Source organism: Talpa europaea (assembly GCF_964194135.1).
Source record: "Talpa europaea genome assembly, chromosome: 8".
Taxonomy (NCBI): Eukaryota; Metazoa; Chordata; class Mammalia; order Eulipotyphla; family Talpidae; genus Talpa; species Talpa europaea.
In genome coordinates this window covers 54211590-54230216 of record NC_140075.1, presented here as the reverse complement: position 1 = coordinate 54230216, position 18627 = coordinate 54211590, and the positions used below count along the sequence as shown (strand labels likewise).

The 18627-nt window shown below is 47.7% G+C and overlaps 1 protein-coding gene across 1 annotated transcript in view; it reads right to left on the bottom strand.

Moving 5' to 3' along the window:
* CORO2B (coronin 2B) overlaps positions 1-15512 on the bottom strand; it is a gene marked incomplete at both ends in the record, with an annotated part of 62904 nt that extends 47392 nt beyond the window's left edge. The window contains one exon of the mRNA XM_084240726.1: positions 15312-15512. Coding sequence (XP_084096852.1) covers positions 15312-15512 — 201 coding nt within the window. The remainder of the gene's footprint in view (positions 1-15311) is intronic.
* Positions 15513-18627: the final 3115 nt, after the last annotated feature.

Below are 18627 nucleotides of genomic sequence, written 5' to 3'. Positions count from 1 at the left end.
AAAATGAATTACTTAGTAAGTAGTATTAAGACTAGTGGATAGCCAGTTGGAAAAAAAAATAAGTTGAACCTGTACCTCCTACATTACACCAAGATAAACTTCAAATGTATCAAGGATTGAAATTAAAAAAATTAAATAATAAAAATTACTGGAAGTCCTGGTGGGAATACTATAACCTCAGAGAGAGGAAGGCCTTTCTAACCATGGCCCAAGATCCAGAAGACATTAAAAAAAAACAAGGCTGGAAAATTAGATATTTTTAACCCTAAAAGAAGAAACCTGTATTGCAAAAAGCAACATTTGAAAGGTATATTTGCAACTAACATCCGAAAGGGCTAATTTCCCTAATGTATAATTATGAAATCAATAAGGAAAGAATTAGTGAACCTGTAGAAAAATGGATAGAGGATATAGATAGACAATTTACACAAAAAGGAACTACAAACAGGTTTTAAACATGTAAAGATATTTCAACCTCATTTTTATTAAAATGCTAATTGAAATTACTTGGAGAAAGTTTTCCACCCATCATCCTGGCAAAAATAAAACTTATGACAATTTGTCAATATCTATCAAAATTTCAAAAGCATGTATCTTTGTCCGCCTGATTGAAATTATAAACTAGGCATATTTATATCTTGGAAATTACAGAGATGTTAGCTATAGAGTTCATTGAATTTTCACATATATGTATACTCGTGTAGCTACTACCACATTTACAGAACATGTCCATTGCCCTAAAATTTTCCTCATACCAATGCAAAATGCAACCACTATGCTGATTTCCAACACCATAGAAGAATTTTGCCAGTTATTGAACTTGGAATAATCATACATTGTGTACTATTTTGTGTCCTCTCAGTATGTTTTAAAGTTTCACCATACTGCTATGGGTATTGGGAGTTATTCCCCTTTCTTACTCCTGAATACTATTTTATTTTATAAATCTATCACAATTCGCTTATCCTACAGAGGGATATTTAGATTGTTTCTAGCTTGGGAATATTGTGACTAAAGCTGCTATGAACATTCTTATATATGCCTCCTTTGTGGGTATATGTACTCATTTTTCTTGGGCATAAACCTGTGAGTCATTTTGTTTGGAGATAAGGCAGATATTTATTTAACTTTGTTAGATAAAACAGAACAGTTTTTCAAAATGGCTATAACTTTTTACACCCCATTAGCAATGTGTGAAAGTTCCAGTTGCTCCGCATCATTTTCAACATTTGACATGATCCATCTTTTAACTTTTGCCCATTGTGGTGGGTATATAGCAGTAACTCATAGTTTTAATTTGAAATTTCCTAGTAAGTAGTGATAAGTAATTCACACAAAAAGGAAATAGATCTTAAACCTATAAAGGGATTTTCAGCCTCAGTTTTAATAAAAGGTGTAATTAAAACTACTCAGCAGATTTTCATAGGATCATGCGTCACTTGGATATCCATTTTCAGGCAGTGCCCATTTCAATTTTCCTCTTTTTGCCCATTTTAAAACTCATATATTATGAATACCAGTAGTGTCACATATATGCATTGTAAATATCACCTCCATGTCTGTGGCTTGCCTTTTCATTTCCTTAATGGTATATTTTGACGAGCCAAAGATTTTAAGTTCGATAAAGTCCAATTTATCAAATATTTTTATAATATTGCCTTCTATGTCCTGTGTATGTACGTGTGTGTATCCTTGGAAAAAAGAGGATAGATTTATTCCACAGACATGTGAAAAAATATGTGAATGATAAAGCTATTATGTCCATGATTGTTCTCTGCACAACTCTTTGTGAAGCAGTGAAGCAGTATAGCAGCCCCTCAGTAGGCAATCTGAGCTCAGCAAAAGAAGCCATATCCAAACAGAGAACAATGTATGGTATAAAACCGGATGCATATATAGGCACCTGAGAAACTGCTAACATTGGTTGCATCTTGGGAAGGAAACTGAAAAACTAGGTCTAGGTGTGAGTACCTACTAACTAGGGATAAGAGGCAAACTTTTCATTGTGTGTCCTTTGACTGGTTTTGAAGTTTAAACTATGGAAAGTTTTGTCTATCTGAAAATAAATGTTTTAATAAATAGACACAAATTGGTAGATTGCCCATAGGAGATGTTAGTGAGTAAAGGCAGTCCAGAGCAGGGTACAGCAGGAGCAGAGGTGTGGCAGAAGGAAAGTACTAGAAAGCCTGGGGACAGTGAGATCTGTGCCCAGGGCCCATCATGGCCCCATGGTCACATTTCAATTAGCAGGGGCTTTCTTGCTGTCCCAGGTGTGAACCCCCTCTGGATGGCCCATAGCACTGGGACCTCAGGCTAGTGCCTCCCACTGTCAGCTCTGTCTTGGAGCACTTTTCTATCCTGTGTTATTTACACCTCCCAATATCTATCCCTGGGCAGCAGAAAAGTGAAGCTCAGAGAGGTTAAATAACTTGCCCAGGGTCACACAGTCATTAAGTAACCTAACAAGACCTAAAGCCACGTGTCCTCCCTTCTCTGGAAATCTCCAAGACCCAGGTGAGAAAAGGGAGGGTGGAAAGAGTTCAACACCCAAGAGTGTGCAACGGGGTTTCACCCTGGCTCTTTCTTTAGGGTAGCCCCCTCCTCCCACCTAGGTTGCTGTGTGGCCTCAGGCCCCATCAGAGCCCCCACCCCACCCCCCTGCTGGCCAGCCTACAGCAGGAAGGAGGCACAGATGGCAGGCGAGGATGAGGCCCCCAGCCAGGCTCACCCAGCTGTCGCTTTGGAGAGCAACGTGCATCTCCTCCTCCTCCTGCCTTGAACAATTGGGAGCCGGCCAGCCTGGCCCCAGCTGTTCCCTCTCCTGGTCCAGGACTCCTGCAGACCCACACTGCAGAGGCCTTTGTCTCCAGGGGAGTAGGAATACTGACTCCCAGAGCATCAGAGCCAAACAAGACCTCAGGGGACCACAGGTCCAACATCTCATTTCACAGATGGGCCAACTGAGGCCCAGAGAGCACAGGTCACAAAGACCCAGGCAGAGAAGTCAGGCTTTCCCACTGCCAGCACAGCTTCAGGTTTCAGGTGCTCATCAGGGGTGAGGGGTGCTCAGGCAGGTCACATTGCCCCTCCCCACCAAGTCTCCACCAGAGCAGTTCCGCTTGTCCTGATTTTATGCAATTATATTCCCTGACGTCATTTAACCTGGGTGCACAGAGCTCTTTAAGAGGGCTGCAAGATTGGAGAGGGGAGAAATTGCATCTATATTTTCACTAATCTTTAACTGAAATTTAATATTTTCTTGGTTTATAAATGTAGGCAACAGACCCCAGTAGGATTAGCTGCACCTATAGCTTATTCATCCATAAATATGTCACAGATATTTTCAGATCACATTACCTTGTTATCACTATCTCAAAATATTGTTCGTATTTTATTAGGCCCTCCACTTGATCGTGTTTCTGGATGCATTAATACACAAGCACATGGGTGACTATATCACAATTCTGATGTACATTTTGATAGCTATATTTTAATATAATTGGTGCCTTTGTAACCCTATTTTTTTTATGCACTTGAAAATTTCATTCTGTAAAGGGGTCCATGAGCTTTTCTAGCAACCACAAGAGTCTATGCCCCACCCAAATCCCTGAAGTTAAGAACTGTTTTATTTGAACAAAATGCCCCAGAGTTAAAAAGGGAAAATTTGAGATTTTGTTTTACTCTATCTGTAACCTCTTAGTACTGACAAGATTGAGGCTGAACTCCATGGAGATGAAATAGTAAGCCTTGGGGTGAGGGGGTGCCTTAGTTGGTGAGTCCACGTGCATGCCCCGTGCCAGAACCCCTTCCAGGCTTTCTGTGACACCTCACTGACACCTCAGACTGGGCTTGGGTTGGGACTAGCATTTCTCCCATTTTGTAGCTGAGGAAATGGAGGCACAGGGCACTTAGGTAATTTGCCCAAAGCACAAGGCTAGTAAGTGTGGAGCTGAGACTTGACACAGGCTGACGGACGCCAGAGCCCGCACACCTCCCCACTAGGCCTCCCACCTTCCTGTCTGGGTGGGTGGAAGCCTCTGGTGGAAAGCCCCAAAGGTGTTGCTGCTGCCTGGGTGCTTCTTTGGCAGGGATGGGGTGAGGGAAATGAGATCCTGAAGGGTCCGCTGCCCAAACAGATTGTCTGACACATGGGGCATGAACCAGCTGTGCAACCTCACTCATGTCCCTTGCCTTCTCTGAACCAGTGTCCCTATCTGTAAAATACAGAGTTCTAAGACCTGCTACCCCTCCCTTCTCTTTCTGTGTTCACCAGGCGACCCACTTGGAGACTTAGGTCTAGGTTGCTTAGCAACTAATATCAAGGTCTTGGCTGAGTGGAATGGAAAGGGGGCGGGGGCAGGCTAGCACCACCACCTGCTGATGCCACAGAGCCATCACCAGAGACTGAGAGTGCTAACGCTCCACCCTGATTCACCCTGTCCATTAGGGTGACCTGGCCCTTTAAGAGCCTAGGCATGGGGGCAGTGTCTGGGGCAAGAGGAAGGCCCTCCAGAAATGGAAACTGCCTTGAGGACTAAACCAGGCCTGGAGTTTCTCAGGCAAAGCAAACACTCATTCATTGTCCTGGAAGCTGCTCTGAGAAGGGCCAGCTAGTAGGGGTTTTGGGCCAAGACCTCAGGGCCCCCCTGACTCCCAGGGAGATGCTTTGTTTCTAGCCAGGCCACCTTAGTTCCGCTCCCACATTTGTACCCTCTATCACTTTTGCTTCCTGAAGTGTGGGAGGCCAGCGCCATGTTTGTAGGGAGCTTCAGTAGCAGTAGCCTCAGATCTGAGCAAATGGGCTCGTTTTTTCTTGAGGGCTGCCCATAGCTGAAATTCCACTATTAGCAATACTCCTTTCAGGTCTCAAGAGTTTGGTGTCCTTAAATCTCACCTTAACCTTAACTAAATGCAAATTGCCTTGATAAGTGAAAGCTATGGTCTTCACCACCAACTTCAAGGTCTACTTTTGAACTTTAAGAAGTGGCTGAGGGCCTCCCCTGGTGGCACAGGCAGTTGAGCGCAGCGCTGTGAAGCTGTCCGCAGCCCCTGCAGCGCGGGTTCGATCCCAGCCAGTTGGCAAGATACCCACATGGTGCAGCAGGCCTCTTCTGTCTCGCCTGGTGCTCCCCTCAGCAGTGTATTTCAGTCAGTCTGCCTGTTTTGTTCCCCGCTTTGTCTCTGGTGAATCCTCTCACCCTCCCGCACATCTGGCCTATACCCCGTTCTTGTATGCATAAATAAATAAATCTTTAAAAAAAAAAAAATGTAGTTGAGGGGGCCTCCCTGGTGGCCTAGGAGTTAAGTCTCAGCGCTATCACACTAAGGCCTGAGTTTGACCCCGGCCAAGGAGCTAAACCACATGGCACAGCAGACCTCAAATGTCTTACCTGCTACTCCCCTTAGTAGTATATTTCATTAAATCTGCCTGTTCTGCTCCCCACTCTGTCTCTGGTGAATCCTCTCACCCCCACACCTCTAACCTACACCCCAGTTCTTCCACAAAAAAAATAAAATAAAGTAAGTTAAAAAAAATAGAGAAGTGGCTGAATGCAAGGATTCCTGGAAAGGGCACAGAGGGTGTCCAGGCACACTGTGCTACCTTGGAGAAGATATACTTCTCTTTGGGGCCAGGATTTCTCATGAGTACAATGAGGTGCTTGGGATATGTGGCTGCAGGAGTTTCCTCGGACTCCAGCACTCTGAACATAAGACTGGAATTGGTGTCCTGGGGAGCTCAGATGGGGGCATAGACTATGAGGATCATGTGGACTTATGCTAGCTTACAGTACAGAGTCCCAAACTTATAGCCACCCAATAGGCCTGTACCTCAGATCTGAGTCAGCCAGATTCCAAAAAGCACGCCACCCATCCTCATATCCCAGCAACCTCTTCCCCTCACTCACTGGGAGCTTATTCTAGTAGTGTAGTAACAGAAGCAGGATAATTCTGGTTTATGGAGCACTCACTCGCTGTGTGCCAGAAAGGCTGACTCCAGGCAGCCCTCAGGTAGGCAACTCTTAGAGCTGTATTATCACACGGCAAAACAGTGGCACACCCCCAGCAATTCCCCTAACTTTAGGCCCTCGGTCCAGTGCAGTCACAACACTCATGCCCCATGGAGCCCTTGCACCCCCCGCCCCCAATCCCACTGGGCACAAACTCCTGGACTATGGGTGCCCTCCCACCTAGGCAAGGGCTCACTGCTACAAGTATCCAAACCAGACAAAGGAGACAGTAACAAGAAGGTCAAAGACAAGCCCACCCTCCCTTGCTGGCTGTGGATTCCAGAGTCCATCAGCTGTTTCTGGGCCTGGATGGACAAGGGGAGGGGTAGGGGTGGGGTAGGCAAGAGCTCTTGACATGGCACAGATCAAACTTACCGAGCACATACGTTCCCTACAGACATTTAATCATCAGGGCCCCTGAGAAATAAGGACCATTGGGCATCCCCGGTGGCGCAGCGGTTGAGCGCTGGGTTGCGAAGCTGCCCGCGGCCTCTGCGGCGCCGGTTCGATCCCCGGCCACCGGAGGAGGGTCCCACATGGCGCGCAGACCTTTCCTGCCGCCCGCTGCTCCCCTCAGCAGTGTACTTCGGTCCTTCTGCCTGCTCTGCTCCCCGCTCTAGCTCTGGTGAATTCTCTCACCCTCCCGCACTTCTGGCTGTGCCCACTGCTTGTATAAATAAATAAATCTTAAAAAAAAAAAATTAAAAAAAATTATTGCTAAAAAAAAAAAAGAAATAAGGACCATTATTATTTCACAAATACAGAAACAAGGCACAGACAGGTTACAGGCCCAGGTTTTCACAGCAAAGGGCTGAAGCTATGATCTCCAAAGGTGTGGGAGGCTCCTACATTCAGAAGGAAAATGGAGAGCGGATTGAGCTCCCTGGCAAACTGCTTTGGAGTTTGGGGCAGTACCTCTGGGCAGGGTGAGGACCCATGGGCTGGGTTCTACTAAAACAGGCCCTGTTATTTCCAGCCTCACTGACTGGGCAGAGATGAGAATGAAGCTGGGGGACAGCTCAGCAAAGACCCCAGCATGAGACAGAGGGGTGGCTTCCTTGACCTCCCAGGATACCCACCAGTCAAGCTGCAGCCCTGGCTTGATTTGAGCCCATGCCTCAAATCTAGAGAGCACACAGCGCGATCCCAGAACTGCAAAATGAAATCAGAGAGCAATACTTGCATTTTGCTGAAGAGCCTGCCTTCACTTTTCTCAAAAATAAGCATTCTTCCAAAAAAGGGAAAAGTACAAAGCAAGGCTGTCAATCTCGGGCCTCAGACAAATGGAATAAAGTTGCCACTTCTCTCTTTCAGAGCACATGCTCCCCCCTCCCTAAAGTCACTGTGGATTCAGGCTGTCACTGGCTTTGAGATGCAAATTGCACCAAGCGGAAGGCAGCTTGAAGAACAAAGAACGGTTGAGGAAAGATCTGAAAAATGGATTTGGAAAAGGCTCTCTGAATTCCCCCGGAGAGGGGGAGACCCCTCTGCAGAGGAAAGCAGGGATGGAGATTTGGGGCTTTTCTAGGGGAGAGAGGATTGAGTTGCTCAGTTGATTGTGGGGGAGTAACTGGGAGGGAGTGTTCCAGAGATCTGGAATGAAAGCAGAATTTGGCAAGCAAAAAAGTCAGATTTTTTCAGCACTGAACTGGACACTCCCCTCTCCCTCCTTTTAATTTTAGGCCTCAAACAAGCTGAGAACCCTGGAGTTTTCTGGTGTGTCAACTACAGGGCACCACTCCAGAGTAAGAATAGCTGAATCAGGTAATACAGTCCTAAGGGTAGTAAGAGAAGAAGACAGCCCCCTTTCCAGTCTGGAAGCCCTCTGCAGGGTGCCTTGTTCTCCCTGGGGCCTGCAGGGGAGGGGCTCCCAGAACAAACAGGAGAAAACTCAGACAGGATAAATAGGCACAGTGTGCCTCTGGGAACTGGTCATAGATCAGTCCAATGCCCCCAACACACCTACTGTGTGCAGGTCCTACACAAATAAGACATACTCCCCTGCACTGGGGGGTTCTCAGTTCAACTGAGGGGGTCAAATTGATTGCAAACTCTGCCACAGGGTCTTGGTCTTGTCGTCTGCTCTGTCCCTATTCCTGGGAGTGTGACTAGAGCACAGTAGGTGCTCAGTAAACAGCTGTCGTGGATGGGGGTGGGGGTGTATGAGTGAAAGGATGGATGAACTGAGTAACCATTTAGGGAGCATGGAAGCATGCAGGACAGGTTCCTACACCATTAGATACAAAATGCCTGCAGGTGGGTATTGGGATGGGGAAAGCATCATGGAGCTGGTCCCATTTGAGTTGGACCTTGAGGGGAGAGAAGGACTCATTTCTTGTATTCTGCACAGTGCCTACCAGCATACTGGTGAGGACATGTTTGAATAAAGAGGTGTTAGAAAGGAACAAAATGTGAGAACTGAAATAAACTCTAGAGTTCATGTGATCCAACACCATCATTTTTTCAGAAAGAAAACTAGGGCACAGGAAGGTTAAGTGACTCACCTAAGGTCACACAGCAACTAAGTGGCAAGGCAGAGATTCAAGAAAGGACTGGCTACTTCTAGAATCTGATTCTTTTGGCCTCCATCCTGTGTACTCTCCGCTCCAGGGTCTTGCTCTCTTCACTGAGATGACTTGTGGATTCTTGCTATCATTCCTGCCCCAGTTCACCTCCACCTCACACTTGCAGGGCTGGGATGACCTGGAGCAACTGCCTACCCCTGATTAGGTCTCCCACCCTTGTACACCAGAAATAGGACAAGCAACAACAGGAGGCCACACTGATTGGGCTGGAGGAGGAGAGCACCCCAGTCTCAGAAATCAAGGGTCACCCGGTTGCTGACAAAGGCATGGGAGGGGACAGGGGAGGCCACAGGGCTTGCACAAGGGATAGGGATAACCCCACCTGGAGACCAAGATGATCATCCCAACCCTAGAACTCTGCTTTAAAGTGAAGTTAATAGGTTATTTTCATCATATGCAGCTGAATCTGAACATAAGTGAACCAGGGACTTCAGTTTTTGGAGAATGCAACAGTGCCCCATCATTTTGAACTGCTGGTAGGAAATAGTTAAGATGGACATGTTCAAACACTGCCCTCGCCCACCATGAAGTTGGTTCCTTTAGACAAATATGGGCAAGGGGGGGCCTCATGTGGGGTTGCGTCTCAGCACTATCAAGCTGTCACCCGCCACTACAGCATGAGTTTAATCCCCAGCCAGGTTGCTACCCACATGCCGCAGCAGACCTCTCCTGCCTCACCCACTGCTCCCCTCAGCAGTGTATTTCAGTCAGTCTGCCTGTTCTGCTCCCCACTCTGTCTCTGGTGAATCCTCTCACCAACCACCCCCACCTCTGGCCTATACCCCAGTTCTTGTACGCATGAACAAATTAAAACGTCTTAAAAAAAAACACGGCAGGACCCTCTCCGGGAATTCCTGCCTAGCCAGCTCATCAACCGGATGCCAATGGGGCTATGAGAGATCAGGCTGATGTTCCTTGAGTCCTATGTCTGCACAGTGCCCAGGCTACACCCCAAGACTGAAGGAATGATGCTATGCTGCCTGATCCCCTTGTTAGAGGACAACTCTACACTTCTCTTTGCTGGCTAAGATCACAGTTTCAGGCCTCCAAAAAGGAAGCTTCCCCAAGCCCCTCTGCCCTGCACAGAGGAGAGGAGATGCTTGCTCTCTTGGCTTCCAGAGATGGGTGCCAGCAGTGTCAGATGTCAGAAGAGCTCATTAAGTACTGGATGAATTAATGTTCCAGGAAATCCTTTGAGACATGCAAACGACACTAACAGTAATACAAGGCACAGCGATAGACAAACCCTCCCCTAACCTCTGTGGGGTGGGCAGGCATGTGGCCAGGAGAGCCCTGCGTTTAAATTCTGCCACTGTGAGCTGTGTGGTCTTGAAGGAATCGCTTGACTGCTCTGAGCTCTGTTTCTTCACCTGTAAAATGGGGGGAATAATTGTACTTTTATCATGGGATGTGAGATGCGGTTTAAGAAGAGTAGGTATGTCTGACTTTTAAAAGCCTCACAGGGATTCTGAGAGCATCAGGTCATAGGAGGAGCCAGACTCCTGATGTCCAGGTCAGGGCTCTTGGCTTTCTCCCAGATGCTGCTTGGGTACCAGGTAAGTGGCTAAAGCTTAGGCTTATGCTTTGCTTCCAGCCATGGTCTCCGTGTGGCCTGGGTGTGGAGGCAAGAGCAGCAGGAAAGGGCAGCGCACCTGGGGAGGCGGGTAATCAGGCCGCTGGGCACAGTGCCTGGCGTCTGGAATATTCATAAGGCCCCTCCAGCTGTGCCAGGCAATCAGGGTGCTGATTGCTCCCCCATCTGCAGCTTAACATTCCACTCTAGAGAGGAGTGAGCTGGCGGCTGAATGTTAACTAGGGAGAGAACAGCTCTGGCCTTCACAACAGCAGCCTGAACAAGAGCCCAGGGGAAGAAAACCCCACTCCCTCGAGATCTGCCAGCCAGCCAGGGCTTAGCCGCTCACGGCCTTGTGGGCAGTGGAAAGAGTGGTGGATTAGGGAAGGAGTGAGCTGGCTTCCAGCCCAGCTTCCCCCCACCAGCTGTATGCCTGTCTCTGTTGCCTCAGTTTCCCTGACTCTAAAATGGGCTGGCTCTGCCTACCAACAGAGACACTGATTAGGAGAATGTGTGGGCTAGTGCGTGTGCAGAAAGGCAAGGCATTGGCGTCGCTGTTTGTAGCTGTGGAAATGCATCCTAGCCTGGAGAAAAGTTTTTAATCACAAATATTGAAACCTCAGGCCAGCTGGCTTTGAGTAAAACTGAACAAAGGGAGAGAAGTTCCCTGGAAGAGTTGGGGTCTCTCTCAGAAAGCTGGGGTGCAGGGCAGGTAATTCAGGGGTCTTGTGCTATTTTCATCTGACCCAAACCTCTTGGAGAAGTAAGAAAGGAATGGTAGGGACACCTGGCAGTAGATGGGGGAAAATGTAGAAAAGAATTACAAAAGCAAACAGTTTTCTGTGGCTTTCTGGCTGCTGAGGAAAAGCGTGGAACCATTCAGAGAGGGACATAAGCAAGCCATCACGGTCTCGCAGCTCATAATCCACACCGAAAGCCAGGCTTTGGAGTGGCCAAGAAATGGCCAAAATCTTTTCCATGTTTGAATTGAATAATGCAGGAAACTACTTCTGGAGAGATTTCTATCAAACTGAGGGGGAAAGTCTGGAGCTCAAACGATGTAAGCTCCTTCCTAGAACAACAGCCACCGTAGAACAGCACATCTCCACCACTGCCAGCCACGAAGGGGTTCCGAAGTAAGCCTCCCTCTGACTCTTTCAGTTAGCCCTGCCTCTCCTCTTCTCCCCCCAAGAATAGCCAGGCCCAGACCAGGGGCTCAGTCTTCCCACAGGGGGCAGGAGGTCATGGCAGCTCAGCCCAGGGAGGGGAGGAAAGGAGCAACCCTTCTCCTGGAGGGGACCTGCTCTTCGGAGTCTCAGGCACCCAGGTCTCCAGTCTCAAAGGGAATGAACTGCTGCAATCAGGGAGCTGCCTCACCCTCCAGCCAGCCACAACCCCCCCACCAGGACGCCCTCCTCCCTGCCCGCACTTCCTCAGTTCCTTTACCTTGGAGGTTTCTCCTCCAGCTCATACGCAAGTGTGTTAAGCTCTGAGGAAACACTTGCTGAACCAAGAGTCCCCACCCACCCCCTGCACATCCTCTGAAACCTCTCCAAGAGGTTTGGGTCAGATGAAAATAGCAGAAGACCCCTGAATTACCCTGAATTACCCCTGAAGGGCTCCCCCTTCATGTCAACACATCGCTTTCCTTGTGTTTTTTCCTAAAGTACTAAACACTGAGTGTTCACGCTAAGAAAAATTTAGAAAAACATAGCTTTAAAAGAGGGGAAAACAGGGGCCTCCCTGGTGGCAAAGGGGTTAAGTCTCGGCACAATGAAGCAATACACAGCCACTGCAGCAGGAGTTAGATCCCAGGCCAGGGAGCTACCCACATGGGGTCAGACCTCTCCTGTCTTGCCAGCTGCTCCCCTTGTATTTCAGTGGATCGTCCTGTGTATTTCAGTTGATCCACCTGTTCTACTCCCCATTCTGTCACTGATGAATCCTCTCACCCTCCAGGCACCTCTGGCCTACACCCCAGCTCTTGTATGCATAAATAAATCAATCTTAAAAAAAAAAAGAGAGAGAAAACAAAAGAACTTTAATGATCCCAATACTCAGAGAGAATACTTTCAACACTAGCTGTGTATTCTGTCTTTTCCAGGTAGGTAGATGGACAGATATATATTTGTTATTGGGATTAAGCTTATCTCACTTTTTTTTTTTTCACTTAACATTAGGCCATAAATTTTTTTCTCCTTAAATACTTCCTTGCATCAGTAGTTTTCATAGTGTGGTCTGGGGACCACTGAGGATCCCCAAGTCCTTTTCAGGGAGTCCTTAGAGTCAATACTCTTTCCATGATGATACCAAGACATTATTTGCCTTTTTAGGCTCATCCCTTCCAGAGCAAGGTGGACTTCCCCTAGGCTGCAAGGTGGATGACACAGCAACAGGCTGAAGGCACAGGCAGACTGGAAAATCCAGCACTGCTATTCAGCCAGACTGATTGAAAGAGGAAAGTGTCAAACAACGTCATTCTTCTTATTTACTTTTTTTTTGTTTTGGAAAATACAGTGATTTTTCCATAAACAATATGTTTTTAAGCACAAAGTCGGTTTATCATTGTATTTCAAATGAATTAACAAATAAATATTTTAAAAATGCCTTCATTTTTTTATTTTGACTTGCTAAACATTGATAAGTCTCATATAAACAAAAGTTTTTGAGGGGTTTCAATACTTTTGAAGTGTTTTAAGTGCCCTGGGGCTAAACCCTTGAGAACCACTGCTGACATCACCGGTTTGGATGCCTGCATAGCATCTTCTGTGTGACGTTCACTCCCTCCTTGTTGATGGGTTTGCAGCTTGTGTCCTGGTTTACAGAAGCCTGCATCTCTGTAAACAGTGTGTGGAGAGCCATCCCTAGCCCTCCTATATTAATCAAATTAAACAAAATTTATCACAGGATGTAAGCTAAAGGGATTCAAAGGCCATGTTTACACTGAATATATATGTTTGTTCTCTGATGTATCATATTATTTCTACTCTGTAAGGAATACTTCTTTGTCTGGTGTCCATAAACTATTTACAAAATCCGATCATATTCTAGACCAGTGCGACTGACAGCTTAAAATGCTTTGGTACCATTACTGAAATTAGAGGAAGAATGTAGAAACTTTAAAGCAATTTGAAAAGAAATTTTATGTCTGTTGGAAAAAATAAAAAACTGATGTTTGTGAAAAAAAATCGAGTAGTAAAAATGCTGCAAGCCTTTTTAAAAATATATGCTTGGGAATATTTTGGTTGGATAGATTTTTAGAAGTGGAATTGCTGGGCCAGTGGACATGCAGCTTTAAATATTAATAGATATTGCCATTGTCTACATTTATATCTCACTAAGAGCAAGATGTGAATACATCAAATGCACCAAGAGTATATGTGAGTGCCTGCTTGCTCACAGCTTTGACAATACCAAAGATTATTACTCCCCCAAATCTTTCCCTATTTAGAAGGTTAAAAGGTATGTTTTATTGTCCATGACTTGCTCATCGTATTTTTTGCCTCTTTTCTATTGGTTCTTGTACCTATTGATTTTTCTGAACTCTTTATATATTCTGGACATGAATCTTATTTGTTACATGTTGTAAAAACTGTACTGTACTTAATATGTGGCTTGCTTTTAATTTTGCTTACATGTGTCACTGTAGTACAGAAACTACCTTAAAAAAAAAAAACTTACTCTAATCTATTAATCTTTTCCTTTCTGGTTGAGGACCGTGTGGTTTTTAAAATGCTCTCCATTTCCCGCCACGTGCAGTTTTTCTTTTCCTTTCTTTTTTTAATGTTTAGCTCTCTAACCCATCTGGAATTAATTCTTGTTATGGTGTGAGGCACTGAATGTTGACCTTTGCAAGTCATCAAGTGCAGTATGGCAGGGTGCCGGTGATGGACTTGAGTCCTGTAAGAACCAGCCCACAGGCTGCTTGAGACCTGCAGGGAATTGAGCTGGTCCCCAAAGTGCACAGATAGATTTGAGTTCATCTTGTTGGAGAAGGGAGGCAAGCAACACTTCAGAATTCTTCCAAGTAGATAGCTGTTGCTGTGGGCATCTTCAAAATTAATGAGCAGAGCTGCTGACTTTCTCAAGAAAGTACCAAAACATCCTTAACATGCTGTGTGGACAAGGAGCTTTCAGGCCCATTATGTCACAAATGCCAACATCATGGGTGTAGACAGAGAAGGATTTAGGATACCCATTTTACCATCACAGGAAAATACGTTGCAGAAGAGTTCAGAAACACGTTAAGGCAAGCTGTAGAGAAAACTGGAAACTAGCTCTCCTGCTGCCAAATTCACAGTCCTCAGGCCTCACGGGGCATCAGGCTTGTCCCCAGTGTCTCTGCAGCTGCCCCTTCGGCGGTAGGGAAGATCTGCCCTTAGCCTTTCCCCAGTCTGTACTTCCCTCACTGTGGGTAGAAGGGACTGGAAAAATCCATTTTGAGAACCAAGGTTTCCTTCCGCATGTTCCTCCTCCTCCTCCCCATGCAGGGCTTGGCGGAGGAGGAGAGTGGGATGAGTCAGGCCGGGAAGGGCAAGCGCAGCCACAAACAAGTGGGACTGACAGGGAGCACTTTCCCTGAGGCGTGTGACCTCCCACGGGCCTCTGGGGACTCTGCCTGAATGGCAGAGCTTCCAAATTTCATAATCTAGGGCTTTGTCGATTTAATTTGCTATATTTATGCAGGCAGCCACGGAAGGGGGAAAACTTTTAGACAGGAGGTCAGGGGTAAGGGAGCAGGTTAGCAATTGCCAGTCTCTCTGTGGAGAGGGCGTGCTATTTTACAGATACCCAGGGTGCAGGGATGGGCTGGGTCTCCATCCTATCCAGCACCAAACCGGAAGGTCGTGCAGATGCAGGCTTGGAGATCAGATGTTCCAAGCCATCTGGTTAATGGGAATCCCATGTACCTGAGGGAAGTTATTTGTCCAAGCGCAAGATCTCTGGGCTCCTGAACAGAATCCGGCTTGCACTTGTCCCGTTGACTCTCAGGGGAGCCTTGGGGAAGGTAGTTACTGGACACATGACAAGGAAGTTCAAGGTGGGGAATGACCAGAGAGAAATAGGGCCAAGAGGCACTAGTCACCTTGGGGAGCTGCTCTCTGTCCTGAGGCTTAGCTGAGACTAGGGAGGCGCGACACATACCTGCTCCAGGGGGATGACGAGGAAGGAGCCACCTCCCGCGCTCTCGGTGACGATGGCCAGGAAGCGTGCATTGACAGCGCAGAAGTGGTTATCGTGCACGTTCTTGGTGATGGGGATCCCGTCGAAGCAGTGCTCCCGGTTGGCCACCTTTCCGTAGACATTCCGGAACTTGGAGCTGCGGTATTGCGGTCGCCAGGACATCTGTGAGGGGCCAGGAGAGACAGGGGTCAAGCTTCCTGAAGGGTCTGGGAGGAAAGTTGCTCCCTAGGAGTGCAGGAGGTGAGTAAGCCCCAGTGCTGCTCTATGAAAGTAGGGAGAGGAGAAGGAGCCTGCAAGAACCGTGCGCCCAGCCCTGTGCTAGAGGACTTACTCTTTTTAGAAAGTCCCACCAGAGCAAAGACTGGCACCAGGGCATTCACACAAGTCCTGTTTTTGGTGCACACCCCTGTCCCACCTTCCAGAAAGGATGGATAGTCCTTTCACCTCCAAGAACACACCTTGTGATCATGCATCTAGCAACACCCACAGGTTGCTTCCGGCCAGCCCCAAATGTGCTCAGTTCAGTATGGGTGGGGCCTCCCTGGTGGCTCAAGGAATTGAGCATGGCACTGTGAGGCTGTCCACAGCCTCTGCAGCAAGGGTTCAATCCCTGGCCAGCCAGGGAGCTGCCCTGATGGCGCAGCAGACCTCTCCTGTCTCGCCTGTTGCTCCCCTCAGCAGTGTATTTCAGTGCATCTGTCTGTTCTGTTCTCCACTCCATCTCTAGAGGATCCTCTCACTCCCCGCGCCTCTGGCCTGTACCCCAGTTCTTGTATGCATAAATAAATAAATCTTTAAAAAAAATTCAGTATGGGCAGTGTAAACAGAGGGGCAGGGTGTTCATAAGAGAGAACACTGCTAACAGTGGGGGGCAAGGGAGGAGGTGGACATAAAGGAGATGGACTCCTTTATGTGCAAGGAGGCAAATGACCACCCGTTAGCATGCCCTTCTGATTCTCTCTGGGTGCTTGTAATGCACCAGTGCACCCTCAGGAAAATCTTAGTCCTTTACATTATCATCACCACTACCATCAGGCACAGAAAGGTTAAGTGACTAGTCTTAGATGACACAGCTAATGGGCCATGAACCCAGGTCTCTACTGGAAACCTGAGACACTTCGCAGACTACCTTTTGAAACAAGACTTCTCAATGGGTAAGCCACAGAGCACCCGCATCAAACCATCTCAGGTGGCGGAGGTTTCTGAGTTTCCCAAGTCATTTCTTAGAAATGCTGATTACTGGGTCTCCGCCTAGACCTTCTAAATCTAATATTTGAGGACTGGGGTCCCTAAATTAGCCTGCCTCCTCTCCCCCACATCCCCTAGTGAGACAGATGCACTCTGAAGGTTGAGAACCCCCTTCTACACAAAGGAGTGGACCCCCTCCCACTCGTCCCTGCCCACCATTGATGACACAGGCTCCAGAAAGCCAAGTGGGTTCTGTGCCCCTGCCCTGTGCCGTGCACCGAGGAGGGCACAGATGTGCAGGACTGGACCACGGGGGCCAGTGGTGGACGGAGCAGTCAGTCCACATGGAGTCCAGCCTTCCTTGAGGATGGAGCCTCCTATGGGTGCACCCTAGCAACGGGTATCTTCACAGAGGGAGCCAGGGCGGTGCTCCCCCAGAGTTAGGCACCCAAGTGCCACGTGGCACACACACATGCCCAGCCAATGCCCGGCACACAGCAGGAGCTCAATAAGCCTCTGTAAAATAAACCTTTATCCCCGCTCCACATGCCTCCCCCGCTCCCAACACACACACACACCGCCTTCCTGTCAATGTTTCTGATGGGCCTTGAGTCCCTGGCTTCAAGCATCTCAGGATGAAAGGGGAATTTTCTTCATCAGATATTTCTAGGGGGGAGAAAACAAAAGGAAACTCCACAGAAGCTGGAAATGAACTCTGGGGATTTGCCTGAAAACAAAACTTTGCTTTTAATTTAAATAAAGCCAGGAGCTCAGCCACCAAGTCCTCTTGCTGAAGGAAGTTCAGATGCAAAAAGAATTCCAGAAAAGGCTCCACACCTTCAGGCACATCCTCTTCCTACCAGGAGGTCAGTCTATGCGCATGTTGCACCCCATTCCTGACTGCTTTGCCTCTCTCTCCCAAATTCTGTGCAAGTAGGACTCACGTCAAAGTTCTTCTGCTGGAGAGGCACCGGAGGGGAGTCTGTTTGCTCCCCCTGACTGTGACCTCAAGCAAGCCCTTCTGCTCCCTGAGCAATTCATGTCAGGATTATATCAGGATTCCCAGAGGGGAGCCCCAGGGGGTCGGTCACTTGAGGTTTGGTGGTCACCCCATACTACAGAGATGAAGTTTTCATTTTAGTAGCTTTATATTTAATTTACATTAGAAAAAAATATGATGTGCATGCCAAATCTGTGATTTCACAGAAAGATACAGTATGAAAACTATACAGAGACCTGGAAAAAATTCAATCCGATATGGGAATGCTGGGAATTGCTGTCTCTTCCAAGTAGAACATTCTAGATGTCACAGTTCCCAAGGAAAAGAAAGGAGATGGGAGCCTTGTTCCTCTGGCCTCCTGCGCCTTGCTGGTGCAGTCTGGCCTGAAATGCCACAAACCCCTCTTCTCTGACCAGTCTAACCCTGGCCTTAGAGCCCTACTCCATTCTGACCCACAGCACCACAGAGACTCCCGGGACTCCTACACAGCCAGCAGCTCTCCAGGCTCGTAGTCTGAAACTTGAGACAAGGACCATCTTCCAGAGGGAGGGTCTCAGCTCAGTGGTGGCACGAAGTGAGTGGCCCTAGGGCCTGCTCAGCAGGACTGAAGACAGGTCTACACGCTTCCTGGTGAGCAGGACCTGGCGTTCTCTCCATCCCTGCACAGCCCTGGGGGCACCTGGGCTGGGCTGACTCAGACCACTTTGTGGCCAGGGTGGCCTAGCTCTGAGCTCGTCCTCAGTGTAGACCCTAGGTCTCATGGGGGCTGTGAGGGAAAAGGTCTCAAGGACCAGACCAGAGCCACATAGCCCTAGTTGCGAGTCCCGCCTCTGCTGCTGCCTAGCAGTGTGAGGACCCACCCTCCTCCCACTCCCTCCCTCCCAACTCCCCTTCCTCTTTCCCTCCCTCCCTTGCTCCCTTCCTTTTGTAGAATCCTTTGAAAGGAAGCTGCAAACACCATGACTCCTGCCCCCTTATTCATCAACAGGCATTTCTTACAAGGAAGAACAATTTCCTGCATCAGTACATCACTGTGATCATGTCTAAGAAAATTAACAGCTCCTGATGCCATCTAGTACCCAGCCCATA